Source organism: Leptosomus discolor, chromosome 1, assembly GCF_034619465.1.
Source record: "Leptosomus discolor isolate bLepDis1 chromosome 1, bLepDis1.hap2, whole genome shotgun sequence".
Lineage (NCBI taxonomy): Eukaryota > Metazoa > Chordata > Aves > Leptosomiformes > Leptosomidae > Leptosomus > Leptosomus discolor.
Genome location: NC_141391.1, coordinates 151,353,830 through 151,381,237, shown reverse-complemented (window position 1 = coordinate 151,381,237; position 27,408 = coordinate 151,353,830). Strand labels below are relative to the sequence as shown.

Here is a 27,408-nt window from a genome sequence, read left to right as displayed (position 1 = left end):
TTTGGTGGGATTTTTTTTTGGTTAGGTGGATTTTTTTGTTTTGTTCTTGGCAAGTAGCTTTTTGGTCGTCGTCTTTTTTTTTTTTTTTTTCTTTTTTATCTTTTTTTTTTGGCTTATCTTTTGGCTAATGCATGTGGTTTGTTGGCTGTTTTTTTTTTTTGAGAAATAATACTTGGTTTATCTAAAGAACAAACAGTGTGTAGTAAAGCAGTGTTTTAATAGATTACTCCATACATGTGTGGAGTGCAGCCTGGGAGCACTGACAGCTATGTTCTGCCACTAGTGACTTCTCATGTACTACTTTGGGGTATCCTAATCTGGCACTCACTGTCCTCAGTAGCAGCAGTTTTAATTTATTGCTTTTTCTAAACTCCTTTTACTGAGCAGCTGGCAATCTTGGCAGCTTATGGTGTTCCCCAGTGTGCTGAGAACCCCCAAATTATCAAGTGCAAATTTTAGAATCAACCCCTACAATCTTGTGTAGAGATTGTAGAGAGATGCCCATGAAAGATTGGACTATTGGAAGGTAAGAGAGCTGTAGTAAGAAGCATGCATGAAGCAGGGGTTGTCTGAAGACTGAATGTCTTCAATTACATGTGCAGACCTGATTCTTAACTCTGTGGTTACCTAAAGGTTTTGGTAACTCTACAAACATTCTATTATACAATTAAGTTCTCGGGCAGGGCACTTGAATGCTCTGAGCATTTGAGAAACACTATTGTCACATGAAAAAACCCTTGCATGCATGCTTTTGGAACAGCAGCTGTTCAGTTCCATTTAATCGTTTTTTTTGTGTTCAGTGGTTTGTAGAGAGGTATACTGGTGGAAGGATCTGTGCAGATCCTTGATCAATTTTCGTGTCTGTTGCTGTACAGGGATGCATTTTGAACAGTCTTTTTTCCCCTACCTTTTTTCTCTCTACCTAGTCTTTTAACACTGGAAAGTCTGAAGTGGTTCATGTGTTGACACAGAAAAGTAGATGCAGTTCTTATGCACTGAGACTTCCATTTCTAGGTACCGACTGTGTAATGCTGCATGATTAAGCTCAGTGAATTCTTTGTTGATATTTTGTTAATCTAGCTCAATGGTCACTGTGCTCATTTTTCCTCTTAACTGCTAGATTTTTTCAGGATGAGAACACTGCAGCCCACAAAGCCTCAGTTCCATTAACAGTGCTGAATATCAGAGCGCAGTCTTGCTAGCTTCTCCTCTGATGACCCCTCATTAACCTTGCCTAAAAGGCTTGCAAAGCCTTTCTCATATGCTGCAGAAATGCACACAGAAGAACATTTGTCTCTTCTGTATACTACTTCTTCCTCTGAATAATAGGCTGGGAGCAGCAGTATCTTCCCCTCAAATTTTCAGGCATTTGGAAAGCTTGATAAAATGCTGCTTGGTGTAACCTCATCACAGATAGATAATTTACCTTGGCTGTGATTCAGACTATCTATAATTCAACAGCACTTTGAAGTCTCTCATGGCTGTTACATTTTCAGATCACACCACTTGAAGACAGTTCATTGCTACTAATTTTTCTAGTGTGCCTTCTAATGCATCTCTTTGGATAAAAGCTACATAATGTTGCTCTAGTGTAGTTTAAAAACAAAACCAAAAAACCCTGAAACAACAAACCACTAACTGTCCCTGCAATATAGCTATGTAAAATTTCTGGATCTAGTGGTAGGATATGCAGAAACCTAGTAAAACCTGTCTGTGGTATGTAAAGCGTCCAGTCATTCTCTTTCCTCTTTATTGATCGTCTTCCTAATATTGTGAGAGAGGGAACAGCTTTCTAAGTTGTGTAGCAGCTCGTACACTGAGCTATTTTTTTTTTTCTTTAAAAAAATCCAGTTTAAAGTTGACCTCTATCACCTGGGAGTCTACTTATTTGTAGATAATGGAGACCATGGGAAGGTTTCTGGGTCAGGTTTGTTTTGTTGTGCATAAATGTTCCCAGGCACTTTGACTATGTTAATTGTACTTGATATTAAGAAACAGACAATCACCTTTGAGGACATAGAGCATGAGTTAGCAGATCTAGTTCCTTCCATGTAGAGTATTTCTGTTATCCACTTGCTTGGTATCATGTAGCATGTGCTTGAGAGCGGAGTGCAGTGTGTGTCTCCTGCATAAGTGTTTCCATTTAATGCCAGCTGAATTCTCCTAGAACTTTGCTCAGTCCACTTGATGTCAGTTAGTAAAAAATGGACAGCAGAGGCAAGACCGTGAGTTGAGCTCAGCCTGAATGAAGAGGAGACTCGAATGGTCAGAGCAGAGTACGATGCCTTGCTAAGGTGGCTGTCCTGCTGCTTCAGGTGTCTGAGCCAGGCTCTGCAACCGCTTGCGGTAGTATGATGTGCTTTGCAAGATGTGTGATTTCTTGTTACGATGTTAATAGGACAGAACTTGGAAGGACTGTGGAAAGTTAAAGGGAAACGTATAAGAAATTACTCAGTAGACTCAATGGCTATGTGAGTAACTAAGTTGAAATTTGAGATGAATTTATGTACCAGAAATGTATTTTCTTTCTTCATGAAGGGTGCTGAATAGATATTAAGACTTGGCTGGAAAAATCACCAGAGGAATATAGGCATTTTTTTGCTGATGAGCTTTTTTTTTTGTGGCTTGGTACAATAGCTCATCTTGGGGATGGGGGGTGGTTTTGGATTGAGGTTTTGTGCATTTATATAAGGCACCTGGGTACAGGGCTAGAAAGGGTAGTAACAGTTCTGAGTGTAATTCATGCCTCTGTAATTAAGCACATTAGTGACAGAGTAAGCCAGTACCTGGTTTATCATGAATGACCAAGATCCCTGTTTTCCACTGAATGGTGTGAACACCTCTGATAGCTCTCTTCTGACCAAAAGAAATCAGAGGGGAAGTACATGGATAAATGCAAACAGCCAAGAAAAGCTTATTGAATCGTTCTGAGCTGAACAATTGTTTCACTTGCTGCCTGTCTCTGTTCAGGCCCCTGGCACTGCAAGACTGCTGGTCACGTGCTGGGAAGCCTTGCTGTTTGTCCTGGCTTGTCAAAACAATTTAATGTAGGTGGAAAGGAATGAATGAAATGAAGAGAGTGGGCTTGATGCATCTGTTTCAGTTTGTTTGAAGGACAGCCCAGTGATTGGGATGTGACACTTAAATCCTCTGGGGAAGCTATCGGTTCAGGAAGAACGATGCTGGCCATTTTATAGGATAGTTAAATCCATTTTAGGAAGCAAGCTCTCCTACAGTTTAACAGCTTTGTATATTTTTAAATATTTGGGCTATATTTGCTCAGCATGTGCTAATCGAGATAGAAGAATGTGATTTGCTAACTTCTAGACTTAGGACTTTGTCTTGTCTGCCTAAAGTTGCTTCATTATGGTGAAAAAAGATGGGGGGAGGAGAGAGGGTGTCCATTTTTAAATTTTGTTAGTAGGAATTCCAGACTAAATTGATCTTGGAAGACTAGGATATCAAGCCTTATATTATTAACTGTTCTTAAAGTAGTGCTTTCTTTATAAAATTGTTCAAGTTTCCCAGGCTTGTGGAAAAACGTCTTGCATATCTTTCTATTTTGTTTTGTTTCTGGCTGTTTAATTTTAAAATAAAATAAAAATCAAAGAAAAAGTTACATTTGTTTAACGAATCTTATACTTTGTGATACTGGAATGTTAAGTTGTGAAACTTCTCTTCCAGATTAAACAGCAAATACCTGCTGAAATGATCCATCTGTCTACCTGTTTAGACTGCGAGTTACAGGAAAAAGACTGCAGGGGATAGATGCTTATTTGATTCACCCTCGAGATGCTTTAATCAAATAGAGTGCTTACTTTGAATGATAGGTCGCAAACTTTTTGCTCCTCTTTAGAGGTGAAGATAGAGCTGAGGGTCTTGCTCAGACCCTACAAACTCCTGCTCAAAGGCCCTGGTAGAATGTGAGTATTGCCCCAAGTAGCTGCCTGGCTGGAAAGACACATGTGGGCTTTTGAGTCTCTTGGAGTATAAGCTTATAACTGAGGATTGTGAAAGCTGTCCCCTTCCCAGATTCTTGAGCAATGCTCTTTTTAATTGTCATTAAGTGATGATGGCTTCTTTCTCTCTGCTACAGCTCTGCTGTACAGCAACTTTGTGTGTAGATTTCATGTGATACCAAGATGTTATCATTCCCCTGCCTTTCACCAAGTATTCATACCTAACATGGCGGGTCAGCACCATTTCTCAGTCTCCCAAATTACATATGGTGCTCTATTTTCTTGCTTATCTCAATGTTTTAGTAGCTGCATCTGCTTAAATTGCATCTTTGTACAGGAAAGAGCATAAAGCTGTCACATTTGCCCATACTGACACCTCAAAGGATGCCAAAATGTGGTATTTGGGATGGGCTTTGTTCTAATCCATCTCTGCAGTCTGGGAGATCTTACGGTCTAATATGTTTTAAAGTTCTAACGTATGGAATACTCAGGTTTTGAAAGTGTACTTCTCATTTTTAAATCACATGTTAGCCTGTAGGCTAACTGCAGGTTGCCTTAGAATATAGTTTGTACAAGTATAACCCATCATTGTGTATACAGATTCATTTTGTTGGTATAATTGTACATGAGATACAATATTTTCCTGTATGCTAGGGTTGTGGGTTTTTTTAAAATATATTTACCCTTTTCTGTTACCTAGCATTAGTGTTCCTATAGGGAAAGAATATAAATAACCGTTACAGATGTGTGTATGGGTTGTGAATCCAAGGAAATGAGGGTAGTTAAAAGTAGTATGCATTGCTAGTCTTACGAAACAAGTGGCCTCTCTGTCTTTTTCTTAAAGCTCTGTTTAATGTTCACTTTTGTCACTGCAGTATGCTACTGAAAGGTGCAATGTTTCCTTGGTTGCAAAAACATAGCTGTCTTCCCTGCGTGAAATTTGTTGGCCTGTGTTTGTGTCCAAACTTGTCCCAGATCATTAGGGCACTGTGACTTTCAAAGAAGTGTTGTATTACTTAGTATGTTGTCATGGTCTTGGTGTTGTTTTTTCTTTTTAATGCCAGTACTGAAGTCTTGAGTGTCTGTTTTAAACGTCACAGATAAGTTTGCAGGAACACGATGCTACCGTTGATATAACCAGAAAGAGAAATAAGTCAAAATACGCGTGCCCGTTAAGTCTATTCATTGGTAAGAGTGATTAGCACATTTTAGTTTATTTGGAGCTAGTGGTACAGTGGTAGGGAAAACTGAATAAGGCCCTTATGGAGTATTAGATTTATATAGATTAAGATGAGAACTTAATGTCAAGTGGCATCTAAAACTGGTTAGTAGTGTTAGCGGTACATAACTTGTTAGAGTGCACAAAATAAAGGAAGCTTGAGCCAAATATGTACCTAAAATCTAGGTTTTGGACAAAAACGAGTGCAGGTATTCGTATTACATAGCTAAATTTAGAAGCGATAGAAAAGTAATTGTTGCAGCCTTGTTTTTATATTACCATATAGAATAATTGGATTTACAGCTATACAGTAGTTTTAAGATGTGGATTATATGGATCAAGTGCAAAGGCTGAGAAGACTCTACTTTATTTTACTGTACGAATGATTGTGTTATTGTGATTTTTGTATTGCTTGAAGCACTACGTGTTTCTTAGAAGCATGTGTGTATGGTCTGATGTACCTGTTGCAGGTCACTGCTTTTCTGTATCACGGCTGTTTGTAGCAGTCAAGATGAACTGGTTTTGAACAGAATGCTTGCTGCCCTGTTTATTGTATTGAAAGGAAAGCCATTAGATGGATAACATAGCTCAAATGGAAGCATTCTTCCATATCAGAAAAAAAGAAAGAAACCCAACACCTGAGTGGGTATGAATACTTAAATGTTTGCAGAGTGTTTCTGCAAACATGTTATATTGAAATTTATTTCTGCAACTATGCTTGTGAAGGTGTGAGAAGAGGTGGTAGTGCTAATTTCTGCAAAGTTAAATAGTTGCAGTTTTGAATGCTTTTGGTGTATGTAGAGTAAATCTGTGAGGCTTAAGAATTTAGCATCTTTTGAAGAACTGTAAAAGTATGTGTGAGTGATATTCTTAGGCACTGAGAAGGTAGTGATCCCTGAGGTAGTTTCAAACCTGTTTTTAAACTTTCCCCTGGAAGAATTTTACTCTCCTGAGAATTGGAGCCTCATCTGGAAACGAAGTTTGTCCATGCCCAAAGATACTCTGTGAACCTCTTAGAAAAGGTTAATTATCTAAGTGAATATCAAATCGTTTAGATATTAGCATGGCTAGATGGTGTTGCAAAAACACATTACCTGTAAATAAAGGAATTAACTGTCTGGAGGACACTGGAGGTTGTGAGCAGTCTAAGTAAACCCTGCAGGTTGTTACTACCTCTTTTTAACTGAAAAGGAAATATGAAATTAATATAAATATAAAATTATTACTCAGATTTGACAAAGTCACTAGTTATTCCTAAATAACCATTAGAAACAATTATTCTAAAATTCTGAGCTTTTAAGTATATCCTGAAATTTTTTTAATGCAAACTGCATATGGATCCAATTTATGTCAGTCGATCAGTCTGACTGGTGCAACCAGTGCATTGGTAAGCTGAGAACACTGAACGACACAAGGAGACTTGTTTTTTCTTGAGATGTGCAGCTTATTCTGATAATAGCTGCTCAGAGTCTTGACAATATCTGATAGCCAGTTGTTGGTAGATAACACAACAGTATTGTCCAGGAGTGCTTTTTCATTATCTGTCTCTGGTCAAAAGATTTTCTTCTGTCTGTAGTGTGAGTTGTGGTTTTGTTTTCCTTAATGCTAGATTACAAGAAACTTGCTCAATTATGAGGTCATGCTTTTAATTAAAGAAAATACAGCTCATTCACTTGTTCTTCTACAGTTGTAAGCACATACTATAAGTTAGAGAGATTTGATGCGCTACCCCCTATGTGGAGGATTAATCCCATCTGTTACTGGTGGTCTGGATGGTGCACATGTAGGAATAACTGAAAATTATTGTTATGGAAACATGAGAAAGATGCTTTAAACGATCCAATTTTATCTGCTCTTGAACACTCGAATATTTGAGGACATTATGTTCCCCTTCTACCTCAAGTCAGGTAACAACTAAAATCTACTAAGAGTAGGGGAGGAGGAGACAGGAAGAGGAGATAATCTACAGCCTCGCAGCTCTTACTTCTGAGAGCAATCAGATTGTAAGGAGAAATATATAATAAAAAAAGACTTTAATAGAATGTCTTCTAAATAGAGTATTTGAGGATAATTGCAAACCGAATGGCATGTTAAGACTGGTGATTCTTACTTGTTTACTGACTGTACCAGATGGTTTTCAAGTTGCTGCTTCTCTCAGTAAGAAATAAAGCTTTCTGATGTACCTTTTCTTTTTCATTAGGATCGGAAGCTGTCCAAGTCAGAGCGACAAAGATTTAAAGAGGAAGCTGGGATGCTGAAAGGGCTTCAGCATCCCAATATTGTCAGGTTCTATGATTCCTGGGAGTCTACAGTCAAAGGAAAAAAATGTATTGTACTTGTGACGGAACTCATGACATCTGGAACATTGAAAACGTAAGTAAATTAAGGCATGTCAAAGCATATAAGAATCATTAGCACAAAACCAGAGCACTAGTAATAGATCGTATTTCAGAATAGATAAGAACGGAGCCCTTTTGCTGAGGGCTGTCCTTCTGTAGGGAAATTTTTGTTTAAGAGGAGTTTTACTAGCACTGCAGGGTATGGTAAAACATCCTTTAAGTCAGCAAGCTTGTCAGATTCTTCCTTGTGGTGTCCTAGTAAGCACATGCAGAAAACTTTCAGGTTTTCAGAGCTCAGGAAGACAACGTTCTGCTTTCACTTCCTAGAATTTTTTGTTTCCCTCTCCAGCTGCTTTCCATTTAGCATGAGCTGGTTTGTAAAATTCAAAGCATGAATTAATTCACCTCTTCTGGAAGGTTTTGGGTACTTACAGTACTTACAAAGTACTATAAAAAGAAAAAAAACCCCCACCACCTATTTGTTTAGCTGAAACTTCATGAAGTAGGACCTAGCAAAAATCTGAAAGTATGCAGATGGCTACAATTTCAACCTGTGAAGTAGCTGAGGTGAAACTAGGTCTGTTTTTAAGCCAGAGTTAAAAGTAGACATCAGCAAATCAAACTGCTGCGAGGGCCCTCTAGGGGTATGTGGAGCCTGCGGGGAGTTACACTGAAATCACCCCTTTGCTTTGCACTGTAGAAACTTGCAGAGCTGTGAGCTTGTTCATGAGCATCCAAGTCACCATTAATCTACTGGAAATAAAACTGCCAGCATGTGAAATTCGGGGGTTGTGGGTCATTGTCTTAACTCAGGGCCCATTTAAGTCTTGGAGAGGCATTCAAATCCTTAGTGTGTAAGCAGACTGTAGGAGCTGGAAATAACTTGCAATCTATTTGGTTAAAATAGCCTGCAACTGGCTTGTGTATTTTACGATGCTTATTGATAGCCACAAATGGACGTATTTAAAGAGGGAAAACATGGCTTTTTGGGAGTCTGAACTGTAATTACAGGGAAGTGTTTGTTTCTCGAAGTAGTACTGGAGGGCTGAAGATACTGTAGCTGTATGTTCAGGGAGGACTTTTCTGAGGCTGTTTAGGGTATTTTAGATAAAATAATAGATCTATTTCTTGTGCTGTTTTCAGAGTGATAATAAAGGTTTTACATCTCTGTACAGATGCCTTTAAATAAAATTACCTAGTTTTGTGCTAGAATATGTAGTGTTAGATTTAACTCTTTTTCTCCCTTTCTTACTCCTTTTTTCCCCACACAGGTTTTAATATTTGGATTGGCTTGTTATGTGGTGGCATAAGCAAGATGATAAAGTAATAATAGACAGTTATAAAGTAGGGTCTTGGTACGAAGAAAGAGCTCAGATTTGCTGGCTATAGGATTATTTTGTACTCTGAAGTATGAAGGTCTTTTTATTCAGAAATATGCTCTTAAATTGAAGATCTTTTAAACTGTAGACCTCTGGGGTTGTGGGTTTTTTTTTTTTCCCCACTATTACATAGTTTGTGTTGTAATTGTGATTTAGTTTATTCTTGTACACTTTGCTTGAGACTTGACAGGTAAACTAGGAAATTTCTGATGGGCCAAATTTAGTATCATTCAGTATTTCATGTATCTGTGTCGTATTCCTAGTTTTACACTGCACACTTGTGTTTGCTTATGATATATGGTTATTACTTCCATATCTTTTTTTTTCAGTATGTTTATATTACCTGCATTTAATACAAGTGATGCCTTCCTCATTTTGAGACTTGGGGCATAGACATTGTTGTCACTTGATGTAAAAAAAAATGTGGTGATATCTTAAAGTAAATTTTCTTTTGTATTTGTATACATTTAGATATATATACATATAAATAATGTTAAAATATTGTGGATTCATACTTTTCAATTTCTGTCTGGGCAAATTTCTAATTTTGCATGAAGAAAAGTCGCTGAACTACTGCATACCAGTGGAAAAGTTTTAAATTTCAATTGTTGTAAAGAATTAAACTGCTTTCTGATATTATATGTTGTCATGCAATTAAAATATTGGAGGAAAAAAAGGAGTTGTCGATTTTAAGTCTGAATTACACTGTTAATGAGGATGGCAATTTTTAATCTGACCTAGGTCTCAGCCACTAGTTTTGTCTAAGGCCATTGCAGTGCATGTTCCTGATACACTTTAAATGAATGTGTGGCTTTCTGGTAGGACACATACCTTCATAACTACCTCTGCTAACTTAGTATGGTTTCCTTTAGCTCCAGCAGCCTTCCTGCTTAAAACAAAACAAAACAAAAAATAAACTCAAACCCCACAAAAAAAACGATAACCAAAAAACCTTCCATCAACCTTGAGACAGAAGGCCAAACTCTAGTTCCTGTTTCTCTCTGTTCATTGAAGCTAACTATTAAGAAGGCCTCGTGTTCTCATCATTGCTTGTATTCTGTGCAAAGATCAAATATCTATCTTTTTAAAAATTGACTACCACCCTGTAAAATAGACAAGAACGCTGTTGATTAAGCAGGAGGGCCTGCTCAAGTTCAGTGGAGGGCCACCAGGATGGTCAGGTGTTGGAGTACCTGCTCTATGAGGAAGGGCTGAGGGAACTGGACTTGGTCATCCTGAAGAAGCAAGTCCTTTGTGGGAGACCTAACAGTAGCCTTCCAGGCTGTACAAGGAAGTCAGTCAGGCTCTTTGCAGGGGTGTGTGGTGGGAGAATTAGAGACAACAGTCATAAACTGAAAGAAAAGAGATTCAGAGTGATGTAAGGAGAAGCTATTTCAGTGGTGATAGTCAGGCAGTGGAACGCCCCAAGATGTGCAGGCTCCATCCTTGGAGATACTAGAGACCTGGCCGAATACAGCCCAGAGTAACCATGTCTGACGTCGTGACTGACCCTACCTTGAGCAGAAACTTAGAATAGAAACCTCCTGAGGTCTCTTGGAGCTTCAGTTATCCTATGGCACTAGGAAAACTGAAAACATACTGGCTAGTAGGGTTGTCTGTGTATTTTTTTTTTTTATTTATATACGCTTCCATTTTAAAATGGTTTCTGCCTCAAGTGACATGTGACTTAGTTTATGACAGTGGTGTGGAAAAATGACAGCAACGCTGCAGGATGCTGGGTGATGGTTGGACCCAGGTCCTTTAACAGTGAGAAGCTGGCAGTAGACTAGCATATTTGAAACCAAGAATGTAATTAGGGATTCCAGATACTGAACTGAAGTGCCCCTGCCATGTGATCTTTGGAACAGGCTCAAGAGAGATGAATGAGGGTTGTGTCAATAGCAAGAATTCAAGTGGCAGCCGATGTGATTCAGAACCTCCTTCGGTTTGTCTGCTTCTTGGCTTGGCTTTTTCCTTGCCTGTCTTTACGTTCTGTTTTGAGACTTGATTTCCTTCTGGAACTGGGCCCCGATTGCTTTTAAAGATCTGTTTTCACAGAAGGGTTATTGCTAGCAACTTGGTTTTTCCAGATCTTTTGAACAGGAGAAATTAAAGTGAAAGGGATTAGTATACTGCATTTTATGTTGGTGTTGATTCAAGTGATTTCATCAAGACTTTCTGCCGATGAAGTGGATATGCAGAAGAGACTGAACGCTACTGAGGAATAGTTGAATATGACTTGGTTTTGTTTTAATATTGTGGTTGCTAGACTCCATGCTGGTCACAGAATTTACTACCAGTCTTGCAGTAGTGTGAAACGGGTCTTAATCTGAGACTGTGACTGAGTAAGATTGGCTGAATAAGAATAAAGTCTTTGCTGTACATAGCATACTATTTTGTTTCTCTAAATCTGTTTCAGCCCATACTTTTTCAAAAGGAAGAAAACAGCAGCTCTTCACTTCAAATCATTTTACCCGAAGAGAGATTGTGAGAATGCACTGCTGGAAAGCATTTTAATACTGTCATAGGTTATTCACCTTGTAGCATCTCTAATCTGTTGAAGTTAAGGGGAGAATAAGATCAGTCTTAAGTCACAAGCATTGGAAAATATTTTTGGTGGTTTACTCTTATCATGTGAGATTTTAAAAAGCAGCAATATTAGAACAATTAAAGTTGGGTCACGTTCTACCTGCAAGGGGATACTGATTTTATGTATGAGTCCTTCCATGTCAATTATTTGGCAGAGCCTTTTTAAAGATGTCCCTGCCCTGTCCATATCTGTCCATAGTTTTGAAGTAGTGAGTCATACCGGTCAGATTCAGGTGATCAAACCCTGTCTTGCACCAGGGAAGCGATCTCTAAGAATTTCTAACATGCTTGGCAAGTCAACGAGTACATTTGAAGCAGGTTTAAAGTGTAATGTGGAAATCTTGATCAGAGTGCTTGGGCTGATAGCGATTACTGAGGTATAATGACTTCAGAGCTCTCACACAGTTTGCAAAGACTCTGTACTTGGTTGTTATTAGTGTTTTGGCTCTGGTGCCCCACCTTCCCACCCAGTTAGATTTAATCAAGGAAAAGGTGGTAACTATTTAAGTCCTTTCAGGATAGAAGGGAAGAAAAAAGTCTCTTAAATGAATAGATAAAGAATTGTTGTAATGTATAAGCCTTTAACTCTTTGTCAGGGAAGCAGTGCATTGAAACTTAGCAAGCCAACTGTCTGATTACCATAGGATGACTTTGTAGACATACAGATCAAACATTTCACATTTATCTTTCAGCATTGTAGTCCCCTGGCTAGAAGAAAGGGCATAGATTTTAGGAGGGAGAATAGTCTTTAGATCCTCTGAAGTCTTGAAATGCTCAGGTAGATTTAAAATAGAAGGTGAAGTTGAAATTTGTGCATCTGTAATTGCTGCTTTTTCACTTCAGAACAGCAACTGTTACAGTACAATCTACTACTTGTTAGCAGAACCTGTTTAACCCACTGTTGCTTTTTTTCATTAGATATCTGAAAAGATTTAAAGTGATGAAAATTAAAGTACTACGAAGCTGGTGCCGTCAGATACTGAAAGGCTTACAATTTCTACACACGCGCACTCCTCCCATTATTCATAGAGACTTAAAATGTGACAACATCTTCATTACTGGCCCCACTGGATCAGTCAAGATTGGAGACCTTGGTCTGGCAACGCTGAAACGGGCTTCTTTTGCCAAAAGTGTGATAGGTAAGCTTCTCCTGTTTCAGAGGCTGATGAGCCGGTCTACCTATTTGGAAACTTGAGTCTTTTAAGAGCTTTCCTTAAAAACATGGTTCTGAGGTACATGGTCAAAGCCTGAAAATGTGTAGGCTTTGCTTCTTGGCTGTTGAGGTCATTCTGTGTTCCTGATGAGATTACATGTTGAAATTTTGGTTCTGCTTTTGATATTTGTACATTAATGTTAACTGTTTTCGAATATGGATTCATTGCCCTGCCCAACAGTTTAGTGCAACATTGTTGATAAAACCACTCTTGACGACATATAAATCTCAGCTTTAATAGGATGCTTTTCCAAGAAATGTACAAATGCATTTTGGTGACCAACATTTTGATATTTAGTGTAGCATTAATTTTTTTGTTGTTGTCACCAAGGCTTAATATTAAATCTCTTACACTTTGTGAATAATCAGAAAGTAAGGTATATCAAAGAAAGTGAACATGTGTGTTTATGTGTATATTTATATAATATCGCAGTCAGACTGTGGTATAATGCCCTTACAGGGAGTTTATAGAATGTGATTTATGTGAGTTAGGAGGATGCATTGGGGAAGCGTTGCCGTATACTGGCTCTGTTCTTGTGTATCTGCTAATAACCTATTTTAAGAAATTGTTTTGATCGAAGAAGAATAGTTTGTCTTGTGAATTCTTGAAAGAATTGGTTTTATCAGCTTTGTTTTTATAGTCTGGTGAATTGACTGCAGGGAATGGAGTTGTTTTCACTCTCAGCATTTAGAGCTTGTTGAAATGCAGTATTACTCAACAGTCCTATACTAGATTCCCAGCTGGGATCGATAGCGCATACCTGTAAATTGTCTTGCAAGCTGTCGCTGAAATATTTCCTGCTTCTTAACCAGGTTAAAGTATTAATAGGAAAGAAAAGTGTACAGTGTCAAAAATTTGTATTTTCTTAAGCATACTCATCTTATCCTCAAATTGATCATTGGAAAATTACCACTTCATATCTAGCTAGCTGTTGTTACAGTTAGTCTTTTAATAAATGACTGCAATTACGTTCTCTTTTTTTGATTTTTAGCGTGGTGAAAACAAGCAATGTGGCTATAGAATGAGCTGTAAACAGTCTTGAATCTGGTATCTGCAGGAAATAATTCTGTGCTTTAATTTACAAAAAGCAAACTTGCATCTCTGGCTTAAAGAAAATCTGATCATACAATGCAGTCGCTTTGCTTACAGAGGGGATGCTGTGATGCTTCACTGGGCAATAATTTTCTGCACACTATTTAAATGGGACTTGTTGAATCTCACGCTCTATGCCTGTAACTCAATCTCTCTGTATTTCTGAGTATTTTTGACTATAGGATGTCCCTCACTAATGCCTGTATCTGCAGTAGGCCTATAAATATACTGCAGGTGGGAAGGTAAGTATATGAAGAAAAGGGCTCTGGTGAGTGGCCTTTGCAGAAAATTACTTTTTATCCTTTTTCCATGAAGGTTTATGTATATAACAACAGAGTTTTTCATTGCAAGGCCTTTTGTGAACCATTCTACTTCAAAAAGTAGATGGAGAGCACCGGGTCAGAGACTAGCTGTGGGCTCTTACCAATACTACTTCTTTTTCAGCAGAGGGCAGTCAGGTAATTTTTGAAACGAGGTTTAATGTGCCTCCTTTCTTAGAGGGAGAAAAGGTAAGTGTCTTAACTCTCCTTAGTATTTGGTTTGCAGCCTATGGCTAGTCTACAGTTTTCCCCTCTTCTTATCCCCCCCTCCATTTGACTCCAGCCTTTTGATACTTTAATATAAGTTAATATACTAACACTCATAAAACAGGAATTGCATCAGTCCTTTCGTGACATTCTTCTTCCATAAAGGCCTTGCAATGGAAGACTCACAAAGTATGTTGGTACAACAGAGCGACTAAGGGTTTCCTCCCTCTTCTTTTTGCCTCCACTTTCTCTTGTCTCACAGGTCTGCCCATCTGCTTCCTCCTGCGGTGAGTAACGCCAGCAGCCTCTGCTCGCTTTGAGACATTTAGAGTCTGAATCGTTCTTTTAATTTAAGGTACCCCAGAATTCATGGCCCCCGAGATGTATGAGGAGAAATACGATGAATCCGTTGATGTATATGCTTTTGGGATGTGTATGCTAGAGATGGCCACGTCTGAGTATCCTTATTCTGAGTGCCAAAATGCTGCGCAGATCTACCGCCGAGTGACCAGTGTAAGTCCCTCCCCACTACTGATTCTAAAGCTACTACTGTTAGCAGCAAAGGAGTACAGCTGAGTAGCATGGTGTTGTGCAAGTGTGTGTGGGGAAAAAGAGAAGCTGACGAGAGGTTTTTGGGGGGTGGCTGGAAAGGTATAGGGCGGTTCAACTTACCAGTCAGTCAGAAGCCTGTAAAATATGTGAATGGACATAAAACTTTGTGTGTGCTTATACTCTTCCTTCAGTATAGGAGAAGATACTGCATAGGGTTAAAAAAAACCCCAAACAACAAAAAAACCAAAACCAAACAACAAAACACATTAGAATAATAACAGATTATTTTTCTAAGCCACTGGGGGGATGGTGGAAGTATTTCAGTCTTGAGGATCAGCTGGTAACTTTGTTCTCTGAAATAAAGCTGGATCACAGATTCAGAGAGCTTTGGCTTAGCTGACTGCCAAGGCAAATCATAAATTGTTACCTACAGTGATTTTAAGTTAATAGTTTACTGAATTCCAATGGCCCTTAGCTACTATGTGTCGGGTGCAGCGGAAATATTCCATAAATAGCAGGAAGGTACTCCACCCTGGAAAGCGCTGGTAAGTGTGGTGGTGGTGGTGGAGGCATTGTGAGTGGAACAAGATAAGGCTGAGAAGGCAAGCAAGAGATGTTGAGTTTGTCCATCTGACTATACTAAGTGGAACCTACAGGCCTTGAATGTAGGAAGCAGAACTGTAGTGCTAGAAATGTTCAGTATGGTTGTATTAGATTTACTTCGTGATTTCTAAAACAGTGTTGTGAAGACTATACCAGTGCAATAAAACAAACTGCACATGTTCAACTTGGTCTCTAAGCATTTGGAAAGAATAGTGAGGTGGACACTTGAGGAAGTGAAAACTTGGATTTCTCAGAATACCTGTGCGGATATGCAAAGGGAGGGAAAAAAAAAACAAAACAACTTACCTCTTTCTCTGCTCTGTAGACAACCAAATTCCTGGTAATCTTTTCGTGTGTGTTATCTTGGAGAACTTGAGGATTGTGTGAACTTGTGATAAACAGCTTGATTAACTTTGGGAAAATAAAATGCACACTTATTCCTGATGCCTCACACTATAAAAGGCAAATATAGTTACTGACTTACAGATGGGGAAGAAAGGGTCTTCATGTCAGAAGTAATAAATTCTGAAGGAAGGCTTGGTGAAATGAGAGACAAGGAAATCTTGTTTTCTTTCAGAAGGAAGGTAAATAAATAAATAAAAGTAAATGTACATTTATCTGCTTCTAGGCAGAGGATGAAAGGCTGTGTACTTTGGTATATTTGGATTTGTTTATTTCATTGTAGTTGCAAAGCAGTTTTTTCAAAAAAAAAAAACCCCAAAAAACTAAAAAACCACCCCAACACCTCCCCCCGCCCCCCCCCCCCAAAAAAAAAAAAAAACCCAAACCAAAACAGCAACAAAAACCATCACAAACAAAACTTGACTAACTTCCAAGGAAAGCTTTCAATGAAGAACAGACTATGTTATCTGGAAATAAAGCACAAACCTGTCTAATTCAGTGTTTCTTTTATAATGTGGAAAGCAGAACCATGTTATGAAACTGAAATAAAATACTCTTTGTATTCTTTTTTACCACTCTGTGAAAGCTCTGTGAACCAATGTGAAAAAGAGCCGTGTAGTTTTCTGCCCTTGTCTTTTGCTCTCTGTTAAAGAAAATAGGATTTTCTTTCATTTCAAAGGACACTTCTGAAGTTTAGAGACAGTGTCTGCTGTTGTGGCTTGAGGGGTGAACCAGATGAGAAATTCAGTACTTGCAAGTACTTCAGTACTTAAATGGTGTGTCAACCATCAATAAAAGAGTGGAGTCAGAGAACCTCCTGTGTCGCTGAATGCAGCAGTACTTACCAATGCATTTCTTCCTTACGTATGTTGGAAGGTGAATGTGGTTTGTGGAAGATGTTTAACATTTCCATTTCAACCCCTTAGTTTGCTACATTTCTAGTCATGTTTAGGAATATTTTGAGGTAGCGACTGTAGGTAGCTGCTCTGCCTTAAATGGGAGGATTATTTTATCTAAATGCATACACAGAGACCAGAGGGAAAGACAATAATGGTCTGCTATTGACAGTCATGACAGATCATGCCATGTGGGAGCTTAAAAAGCACTGAAACCCCAAAGGCAGTAAGATCAAAATGTGCAGCCACCCAGTGCAGGTGATAGGTCTTTGAATGAATTGATTTCCCGCACCCCCTTTGCAGTAACTGTTAGGCTTAGTAAAAAGCAGAGTTGCTCCATTAGCTTAAATCCTTGCTATTGCTCAGAACAGAAGACTGTAAAAGGTGTCTTAATGCCCTGGGTGTCCTCTGAGGACTGGAGTTGGTACTGACAGCTTTACATTCTTTTCTCCCATTTTGGCTCTGCAATGGTCCAATAGTCTCTTTTTTCTTTTTTCTTTTTTTTTTTTTTTTTTTTCCCCTAGGGTGGCCTTTAGCCACATAGCGTTTTTGACTTTACACCTTCTGTGAGAAGGATTGTTCTAGCTGATGCCTGGATGCTGCAGCATTGGTTTGGGGCGTTTGCCAGGATTGCTCAGAGTACTTAGTTATGTGTTCTACTACTTCTCTTCAGGGTCTTCCCTCATGGTTTTAAGCAGTTTTCTGTTTAAATAATACAGTTAGGTAAGCAAAGATCTAGATATCAGATCTAAAGGCTGAAGTTCCTCCTAGAGATGAGACAGTTTTTGGCCCAGGCAGTTATTGTTGCATCACATCTTGGATAGTAGCACAGCTGCATGAGTCTGCTGTGCACAAGATGCCTGTCTGTATTGTCTCACTGGGAAGTTCCTGTTTTTCCTTAAAGAAGTACTGGGGAAAAGTTCCCAAATTTTCCCTGGCCCAAGAAACAGAAGTGCAATTAAATTGGTTTTCTGGCTCACTTTAACTAGAGTAACTCTTCTTTCAGTAGAAGAGTCTGGGTAAATGCCTGGCTTAAAAAGCCAACTGCCTACAGTAGGGCTCAAGGTGTTATGCTGAACTTTTTGTTTTACAGTTCTGGTGAGGAAGTTGGCAGGAGTTTGACACAGAGCATTGTATTTTGCCTCCTCTGGCACACTCACTCCAGACCCTTTCACTAGCAGTTTCTTTAGAATGGAAAATGAGATCTGTGTGTCTTGTCACTCAAGCATAAAGGAGCCTAGCCTTCCTCTTAGGTTTTTTGAGACAAAATTGCAACATTATGATTTAATGAAAATGGTTTTCTTAATTGGAGCTATCCTCTGCTGGTCTCTGGAAATGGTTCCAAATAAATTAATAGTACTTAAAGAAATTGTGACTCCTCAGATTTTTACCTTGTTGAGGGAGTGGGGGTTGGGGTGAAATCTCTCAGTTTTAAGCAGTATGTCTCTTCAGCTGAGACTGAATGCATCAAGTGGGCACTTACTGATGCCTGCTTGGCCTCAGAAAAAAAATATCTAAGTCTGTAATTAATTGAAAATAAGCTGCACTATTAAGGTAGTCTTGCCTGCTCCTGTGATTTATTTTTCTGCTCTATTCTCTTGAGCAGATACAACTGTGTGAAGACTACTAGATCAGGGAAAGGGTGTCCCCCCACTTTTTTTTTTTTCCCCAAGTCTGCACCATATCAAAGTAATACAGACAATTCCAAAACAAAGTGTAATCAAGGTACTTAATTCTGCTTCATATTCACTAGCACAAAGAAAGAAGTGCAAGATCTTGGTAAAATTCAGGAAGGTTTCCCTGTCTGACTTTGTTCCTTCCTGGAAACTGGTATTCTTTCTTCAACCTGTTCCATGCATATTTCAATTAAACAATTTGTCACAGGAGATATTTGAAATGTGCTACACGTGCGTTTAAATGAAAACAGAGATATTTATAGAACAGACATCTTAAGTATGATTTCTTAATTTAGTCTGTTTGGGAAGCAGTGCAGTGAAGGCCTAACTAACTGCAGTAGCTTCGGCTGCTTTGTCTCAGCCTCTGGTGAGAAGGCTGTAACCCATGCAGCTGCCTCAAAAGCGGGCTTGGTTTCTTTCTTGCTCATGTTGCAGTTACCACGGATGTAGTATGGACCTCGATTACTTCTACACTGTGTTTCCTTCAAGCTTCCTTTTTCCAGCACAGAGAATGTTTTTCTAAGTGTGTAGAGGTACCAGTTACTCAATCTCTGATACTGGGATGTCCCAAGTCTTAAATTTTCTAGTTGATTGACTAGTCCCAGACTAGTAAAAAGACAATTAATGGGTTGATTATGCAGATTGATATCATTCTTGCATATCTACCATTAACACAAAAATCCAAACATGTTAATTGCAAAAAAGTTAATAAGACCATCCTCAGTTTCAAATGTACTAATCGTCTGTGTATGAACAGAGAACACCCTGTGCTGTTTCGTGCCCTCCCGTTATATAAACTTACCTTTTAAGTTCTCCTGATGGACTTGTGCTCTATATTTAATTTTCTCCATGCTCACTTTGACAAAGTGAAGTTTTGCACTTGTCCTTGCTTTCACCAAAAGTCCAGTCTGTTCGCTGAAACAAATGTCTGCCTTCTGAGCTGGCCTTAAGATAAGAAGAGGGGGGAAAAAAAAAAGGCATTTTGACTTTTTTTTTTTTTAAAAAAAGTTGTTCTGTACTGAAATGTTCCATAGAATGGGCACAACATTTTTGTTCTCTGTTCTACAGAGCTTAAAAAAAGGCCTAAGGGAACAAGGTACATAATGAGTAACCTGACCAGGCAGTGTCCAACTGGTTTAAAAATCCTTAATTTCCCTAACTGGTGGGAACTGAAGCTCACTGGTTAGAGTGAAGGTCATTCTCTTGCCTGGAAACCAGGCAGCTACAAAGCTCTGCAGTTTGGTCAATTGAGATTAAATTAATCTCTTTTTTAGTGTCTTAAAAGTTAGACATCATAATTGTCTAGACTAGTCAACTACTTCATTTTCACTAGAGATGCAATGGACAAAGTGTCCCAGCTCTCTCTTTCTTCTTCCTGAGGGGTCCTTGGCAGCAAATACAAATGCTTAACCTTTAGACTTATGATTAATTTTACTTGCAGTGCTTAATGAATGATTGTTGATGAATGTCCTCTTTTGCTTTCTGGAAGCAATATGCCACTTTTTTTTAGAAGTACATAAAACTCTGCTGCTTTACCTTGAATAACTTATTTTCTTGGCCTGGTTCAGATAGAGACACACTCCTATCAAGCTTTCAAGTGGAAAAAACATTGGAAAAAAATAAATGAAAAATAGAGGGAGGTAACCCTCAAACAGAGCAAGTAGACTTTTGTTAAAGCAGATACTGAAAGGCCATGAACCTTCAACCAAACCCAGGAAATGTTAATTGTAAGACAGGGCAAACTATTGTATTCATTGAAAGAAGAAACTTCAGGTACTTAAGTATCAAATGGAAAAAACTTGCACATCAGATGCAATTCCTGTGCATCATCTACTGAGTGGACTAAAGAACGCTTAATCTTCTACCACTTGCCTCTTGTAGCTGTTCATTCAGTTGCAAGCATTTTCCTGGAACATCTTTAAGAGTGAAGAATCTTACTGAGTGGAGGTTCAGTCACTGACTCATCAGTTCAGAAATATATAACCTTAGAAATAGAAGATGGGAATTCAAGGTTTTGAAGCATTAATATCTTAAGAAGCTTTGCATGTTAGAAGTCCTCTTTGAGAGATGTCAGTGATCTAAGTAAGGAAAAGTAGGGATCAGCTTGAACACTGAGATATAACATGCTATATGGTTTGCACAGATGATATCTGAAGTTGGAAGGAAAAAGGCTTATTCAACTGAATTCCTTTCTAAAAGTAGCTCACTGTTACAAGTTGATCTTGGAGGCATTTGTACCATTCAGCATCAAAAGCTTCTAGATTACAGCTAAAACTGTTTTGTCAATATTGGTGTTGTAAACCAAACTTGGTTTAAAGTGAAAGGAGATACTTCTTATTTATATTGTTCACTGCTGATCCTGGAATGTGTCTCTTAGCAGTTTTGAATTGGATATGATTTTAAAATGATCAGGAATTAAAAGGGGAGAGGAGTGTGAGCTTTGGTTGAGTTGCATAAAATCAAGATTTAATGTGTTTTTAAAATCTGAAGTTCTAAAATTTGGTTGTATTACAGAGTTTCCAAATATATTCAGAAACCTAAATAAGCTCACAGAATACTGAGTAAACAATGTATGAAAATTCAAGTGGTTCCTTATCTATTAAGACAAGGCCTCTTAAAACTGTGATGCTAATATTTAATATTCTGTCCTGTACTGACATATATTTAGCTCTTACATTAATTGAGGTTAATTTAATTTGACAAGAGATGGGAAGGTGGCTGTCCTTGGGAACAGGGAGATGGTGTTTTTAAAATGCCTGGCTTTGCAGCGTGATGAGAACCATTAATGAATCACTGAAGCATTACTGTGGGGAGACTGATAGCTCAATGTTATTTGTCAGTATAGTGGCACTAGTCAAAAATACTGACACTAAGAATGCATGAGCTACTATTTCTTGTCCTGCCAACTGTGCTGCTAGAGTTGCACAGGGGTAGGAATGGGATAAGTTCACTAAAGTTTAAATATTGTGGAAGCTCATAGGGGTGCCTAGTAATAATAAGTTATTTTGAGATTATGATGTGAATCATAGGCCAGAACTCCACGAAAATTTTACATAAACCCTTTATAGTTACCTGCAGGTTACTCAGAGCTGTTTCCAGAGCAGGTGTGACACAAGGGTATGCGTGCCTGTTCGAACGCTTTTGTTTGTTCCTGTGTTAGAAGAGTGAAGGTCACTGAAGTTGAATGTGAATTGGCAGATGCAGTTTATTCCCCAAAACAGACACAACGGGCTAAAATGTATATATAAGAAACTCTGTTGCTTATTATGCATAATCTTTTTATGCTGAAGAGAAAAAAGCCTGTCGCATCTCTGTCCAGCATATGTATTAAGAGGCTTACTAACACTATGAGCTTGTGATTTTGTTGTAAGATAAACTTGTTTCAGAGACATATTTCTACCTTACCACCCATTAGCACCATCATAAAGTTCTCTGCATAGCAGGGATACTTTTTGGGACCACCCTAGGAAACTGTTGAATCTTGTGTTACACAAATAGAACTTCTTTATTCCTATTAGAGTAAGTCACAAAATAAAAAGGACGATGACTTCTGGTGCATTGTCTGAGTTGTGTGCTATTTTTGGTGTTTGCAACATTATCCTAGGCTTTTTAGTAGGTGTCTTCTTCGAAGGGCTAGTTCTGGTAACAAATGCGTTTGTGGCCCATGTTGGATCGTTCTTTTAAATTCAGTTCAGAGTCCACAGGAACTAATCTGTGGTATTTGAATTACTGTTGCTGTGCTTGAATTTAAAAATGAGTACTAGATGATGTTTTGCTGTTAGAATGGTAGCTGATTAAAGCAGAGAATGCAACTAATATAATCTGATTTTTCAAAAATATATTTTCCATACTGAAAATGGAAGACAGACACTTTTAGTATTGTCTCTGCAGCATTTCTAAATTTATAGCACTGAAATGTGTGTCTAGGCATGTCTGTATTTTTTAAAAGCCATTTCTAGCTGAAGTCCCAGTAAAGCAAAGGGTCATTCAGCTAGCTCAGGTTGTTTACCACTGCATATTCTTGTTTGGATCATAAAGGCAGCATCCCTGCTTCGAAGTATGAGGTTAAAGAACTGTGTGTGATAGATTAAACTGATCTTACCTTTACGATCTTGTGCAAGAGTAAAAACGGAAAAGTTAATGCCCAGTCTACTTGTCCCATCAGACTTTACTGTTGTTTCAGAAGAACTTCTGTCCTCGTACTGTGTGTTTCTAAATAAGGCCCTTTTCACTGTTACATGCACGAGTATCCTGATTGTTTGCCAGCTACACACTAAGGAACTGTGTCCTGCCTTGTAGTTAAAAAATTTCCTGTTCTAGAGTTTGAGTAATTTCTTCTGTTCATTAGGATTGCTGCAGTTACAGTAGGTGATGTGATTAATTCGTCTAGTTTTTAACTAAAACCATCTGCTGAGCTAGTCATAAGGCCTCCAGATTCTTAGGACTTTTGAAATAGGTTGGTATTTTTGTTTACCTGGAGGTGCTGAAGTACAGTGGACTTTCATGTCTAAAGTAAAGACTTAAAATGCCTTGTGTGCTGGGCTGGATAATTAGTCAATGGGATGGTTGTAAGCCATGGTGTATATTCATCAGCAGTGCATAGCATAAGTTGCATTTCAATATTATCAGAAATACAGTGGTTTTTTACTTTATTATAGCCTTTTACTTGAGAATGCTGGAAAGGATCACAGCCAACGATCTCTAGGAATTTATGACTAGTTCTTGTTCAAACTTAAGTGTGTGGAAACAAAGCATCAGAAATGTAGCCTACTATGCTAGTCTTGTAAGGCTTTTAATGCTGTAAATTCTCTGGCTTTAATAAGTAAATATACAGTACTGAGACACTGGCAAAGAAGTTGGTTAAGCAGGCGGTGTTAGTGTCCTGCGGCTCCTGGGCTTGGCAGTGAGTTGTAGAATACAGATGTGGAGGTGATAGCGATCAGTGATGGCTAGTCAAATGAGGAGTCTGTCTTATTCTTTTCACCAAAGATTGCCTCATACAAATGACTAGGTGCTGCTTATAAGCAACGTCACAAACTTCAGGAACAAGCAGTTACTATGGATGCATCAAAATGCAAATATACCTTGTGTGTATAACAACTTCAGTCATGTTTGGGAATTTTTTTTTCAACATTGTGACTGGCCTCTTGTTTTTGATTAATGCCTCAAAAACTGTTCGAGAGTAAATTGAGGAGAAAAAGTTTCTAAATTGTGATCAGTCAGGTTGCAGCAAGCGGGCCTGTATAAATATTACAGCGCCTCTATTGTCTTCATAATGTGTTTGTGAAATTTGGGTATACATGATTATCTGTTGGAAGTCATGAAGACAGCTGAGCGGGAGAAATTTAAGAAACATACGACTTAGATTACTTACACACCTGCATCGCAGAGGGTGAAGACCAACTGGTTAAGCTATTTCAGTGACACAGATCTCTCAAATAGCTGAGATATGAATTTTGATATGGATGATGGAAGATCAGCCAAGTTTAAAAGGTATTGGGTTCAAAATGTGCAATCGTTATTTTTTGATCAGAAGAGAAGAAAACTAGGCCTGTCCTAGTGTAAACAGTGCCTCATGAGCTAACTGTAGCTCTTTGGAAGCTTTCATCTGCTGCTACTGCTTGTATTGCAGTAATGCTATTTACTCTGTTAGGATACTGATCTGGTGCAGAGCTTATTCTGCAGGATTTGCTGATTTAATTCTTGGCAGAATTATCAATTGTCCAGAATTAATTGATATGAAAATACTGAAATCAGAGAAGCTGAATTTTCACTTCTATTAAATGTGTTGCGTTGGTTTAATTTTCTTTTTCCTTGCAGTCTCAACCCATGTCTCTTTCGAACTGAGTAAATAGTAAGCTGAAGTCTTCCTTTTCACAATAGGTATTCGATTGGACTGGGATGAGAATTAGCAAATAGTTGCAGGTGTGCCCTGTGTGAATGGAAGGAACTAAATCTGAAAGATTGTTTCTAGGACAGACAACAGGATTAAGATGAAGGATTACAGATGAAAAAGGTGGTGAAAGGGTTAAATGTATAGGTTTTGAGGGCTGGGTGAGTAACTAATGGCAGGTGGTGAAATTTAGAAGATCATGGGGTAAACCAATTTAAATGCTATATATACCATTGCCTCAGGGCTTCTTTGAGACTTATAGGAAAGGAGGTAGGATTGTTGGCTTGTTTTCCACTGGAATCATATGCTCTGGCTAAATTCCTGGAATTAATGGTTTGTGGCAGCCTGGGACTGGCTCAAACTGGAGTGGTAACAACATAGCAAAAAGGAAAATATAGAGACTTTAATTACTTTGTTTGTGTGATTTGACTTTGCTACTGATTCTATTAGCCTCTGGACTGCAATGTTAGAACATTTTGTTTGAGCAGATTAATCAGTTACGGTAGAATTCCTTTCAAGCTCTGCAATTATAGCACCTTTGAAAAGAACCAAGCAAGAATTGTGGTTAGGACTGGGACAGGTAGACTCTGTGCTTGTTACAAGCTGAAACACTTAATGTTCTTTGCAGGTCATGCAGTGTACCCCAGAAAAGTGAAGCCTTAATTAGGTGTGCAAAATGTAAGATTTTTATTCCAGTGAAGTAGATTTGCTTTGACTGCAGGGTGTCTTATTTGGTTTGAGTGCAACTGTAACAACAAAAAAATTCATAAGCAATGGCAAGCAAATTTCCAACATGTGTTATTCCTGATACCAGTAAGCACTGTTAAAATGGAGATGATAATAAACAGTAGGTTGATTTTTTTTTTTTTTTTTTTGGGGGGGGTGTGTGTTATAAAATGTCTAGCTAAGCAGTTGGATTGCCAATCAACATAGCAGAATCTTTAATATTCCCTTTTCCCTTGACCCTTCTAAAGTTTCACAGCAGCTGGTGTAAAGGGGTTTCTAAAATGTCCAGTTAAAGATCAAAAAGCATTGCTTTTGCAGCATTGATGTAGTATGGTATAACAGCAGCGCTGGTGTAATTGTGGTATACTTGAGGAACTAAGTATGCTATTTTTGGGGGTGAAAATTGATCTTGGTAATTTGAATTTGATTATAAACTGATAAAATTCACTAGTTGGTCAAAATTCATTTGCTCACATCACACTTTAAAATGGTGTACATGAGCTTTCTTAGCATTGCTGCTTATGTCCTTTCAAAAAAAAAAAACAAACAAACAACCCCAAAGCCCGAAGCTGTGTACAACTCATTTTTATTAGTGATCGACTTTTACAATGGCTGTTTGATACCGGGGGGGTGGGAGGGCAAAACGTCAGACTTCAGCTTTAGGTTTGGAGTCTAGCAAGAGGTATTAGAAAATATAACTGTGGATTATTTGTGCACATGTGATGTAAAACAAGCAACAATGCAGCTTTCTGACATTGTCCGGTTTGAAAATCATCTTTAAATTCCTAGTCCCTTACATTAGGCACCCAGTAAAAGGAAACCGGAGGATGTTGCCAATGGTGGCAGAATGCGATTGGCAGGAAGGAGGGAGGTGGAATATATTTTATTATCCTAGTGCTGACTTGTGTTTTGTTAGGATTAAATTGTAGTCAGCTGTATGTGTATGGCTGTAGCTCCATGGAAAGAAGAGGAGAAACAGGAGCTGACTTCTTCCTACTGCCAGCGACCTTGGGTCAGAACCACACGCTGACTGACCTGGTCCCCTCTGTTTAAAAGTCATCTTCTGCAACAGCAGGAGTGAACTGGGTAATGATCCTACACTCATCCTCAAGCTATTGCAGAAAACCTGGTGGAGAATAGGGAGGGCAGCCAAGCCGGGGGAGGGGGAAGGCAGAGGCGGGGACATGTGGAAAGTAAAGGATCCCTGCACTGCCTCCTCTTCTTCCTCCTCCTTACAGCTAGCTAGGCAGGCAGAAAAGGACACGCTTGCCTCTTGCTTATATCGACTCTTTCTATTCGTTATTTGAGTAGCGAAAGCAGATATTAAGCTCGAGTCTCTGCAGCCTCATGTACTGGACTTGGAAAAATACAAGAGGTGTCAAGCAGAAAACAATGCTCCCTTCTAATTTTGATGTCTGCTTTCCTTCTGCTGTGCGTTAAGTCCACAGCCTAGTGGATTCCCATCGGAAACTAGCACCTAACTCTTTGGTGTACGCACCTCTCTCTTCCTGATGGATTTTACAAAAAGAGAGATCTGTCCCATATTTGTAATTGTTAATTCCCACTGTTGCTGCTCTCACAAGGACTGTGCTAAAGAGGTAAGTAAGAATTTCAGCTCTGTGAAGTGTGTGTAGCCACAGGACAGGATTCTGGGGGTGAATCAGAATTCTTGACAAATCTGCTAAATGCTTTACATTTGTATAGCTTGGGTCTTCAGCTCTTAAACTTGACTGTGCTTTTTTCCCTGTAATTTTTTAAAACGTAGATTAAAATCCTGAACAGCAAGGTTAGAACACTTATTGCTTCTGCTATTTTCCACCTGTGTTGTTATTCCAAATTGACTTTTTTTAAATTTAGGATTGCTGAGGGTATGTAACACTTCCTCTGTCTTCATTTTGGTTTGGTGTAAGAGTTATACAGCGCTGATTGTACCTTCTCTTATGAAGTAAATGATATTTTCAGTATCTCTTGCATTACAACAAGATGCTAAACCACTGACCTGGTAATCTGGTGATCTGACTAATGCAAAATACTACGTGTTTCCAGGCAAAAATTGTGAAGAGGTATTCTGGGTAGCTTGTACTTTGGTGTTTAAAGTATCTTGAAAATCTAGTGTTTTTAAGAGTACCTAACTTGCCTTTAATGAATCAAATAACCATATAAATTTGGATGTTGAATTTTGGAACACACTTTTTTCACCTGATTAAGATCTGATAAAATCACAATCTCTACCACATCTAAGATAAGTGAAATACGAAATCTCTTAATACTTCTCTTACAGTTTTCATGTTAAGCATTAGTTTTGCGTCAGTTGTGCTTTGTGCTACCTACATATATGCCCA

The 27,408-nt window shown here is 38.5% G+C and overlaps 1 protein-coding gene across 4 annotated transcripts in view; it reads left to right on the top strand.

The window, feature by feature from the left end:
* The window catches only part of WNK1 (WNK lysine deficient protein kinase 1), a 105,386-nt gene that overhangs the window by 28,406 nt on the left and 49,572 nt on the right, over nt 1-27,408 (top strand). For all 4 annotated transcript variants that reach the window (XM_086479379.1, XM_086479369.1, XM_086479362.1 and 1 more), the window contains exons 2-4: nt 7,379-7,551; nt 12,404-12,624; nt 14,674-14,831. In XM_086479379.1, the coding sequence (XP_086335505.1) occupies nt 7,379-7,551; nt 12,404-12,624; nt 14,674-14,831 (552 nt within the window). The remainder of the gene's footprint in view (nt 1-7,378; nt 7,552-12,403; nt 12,625-14,673; nt 14,832-27,408) is intronic.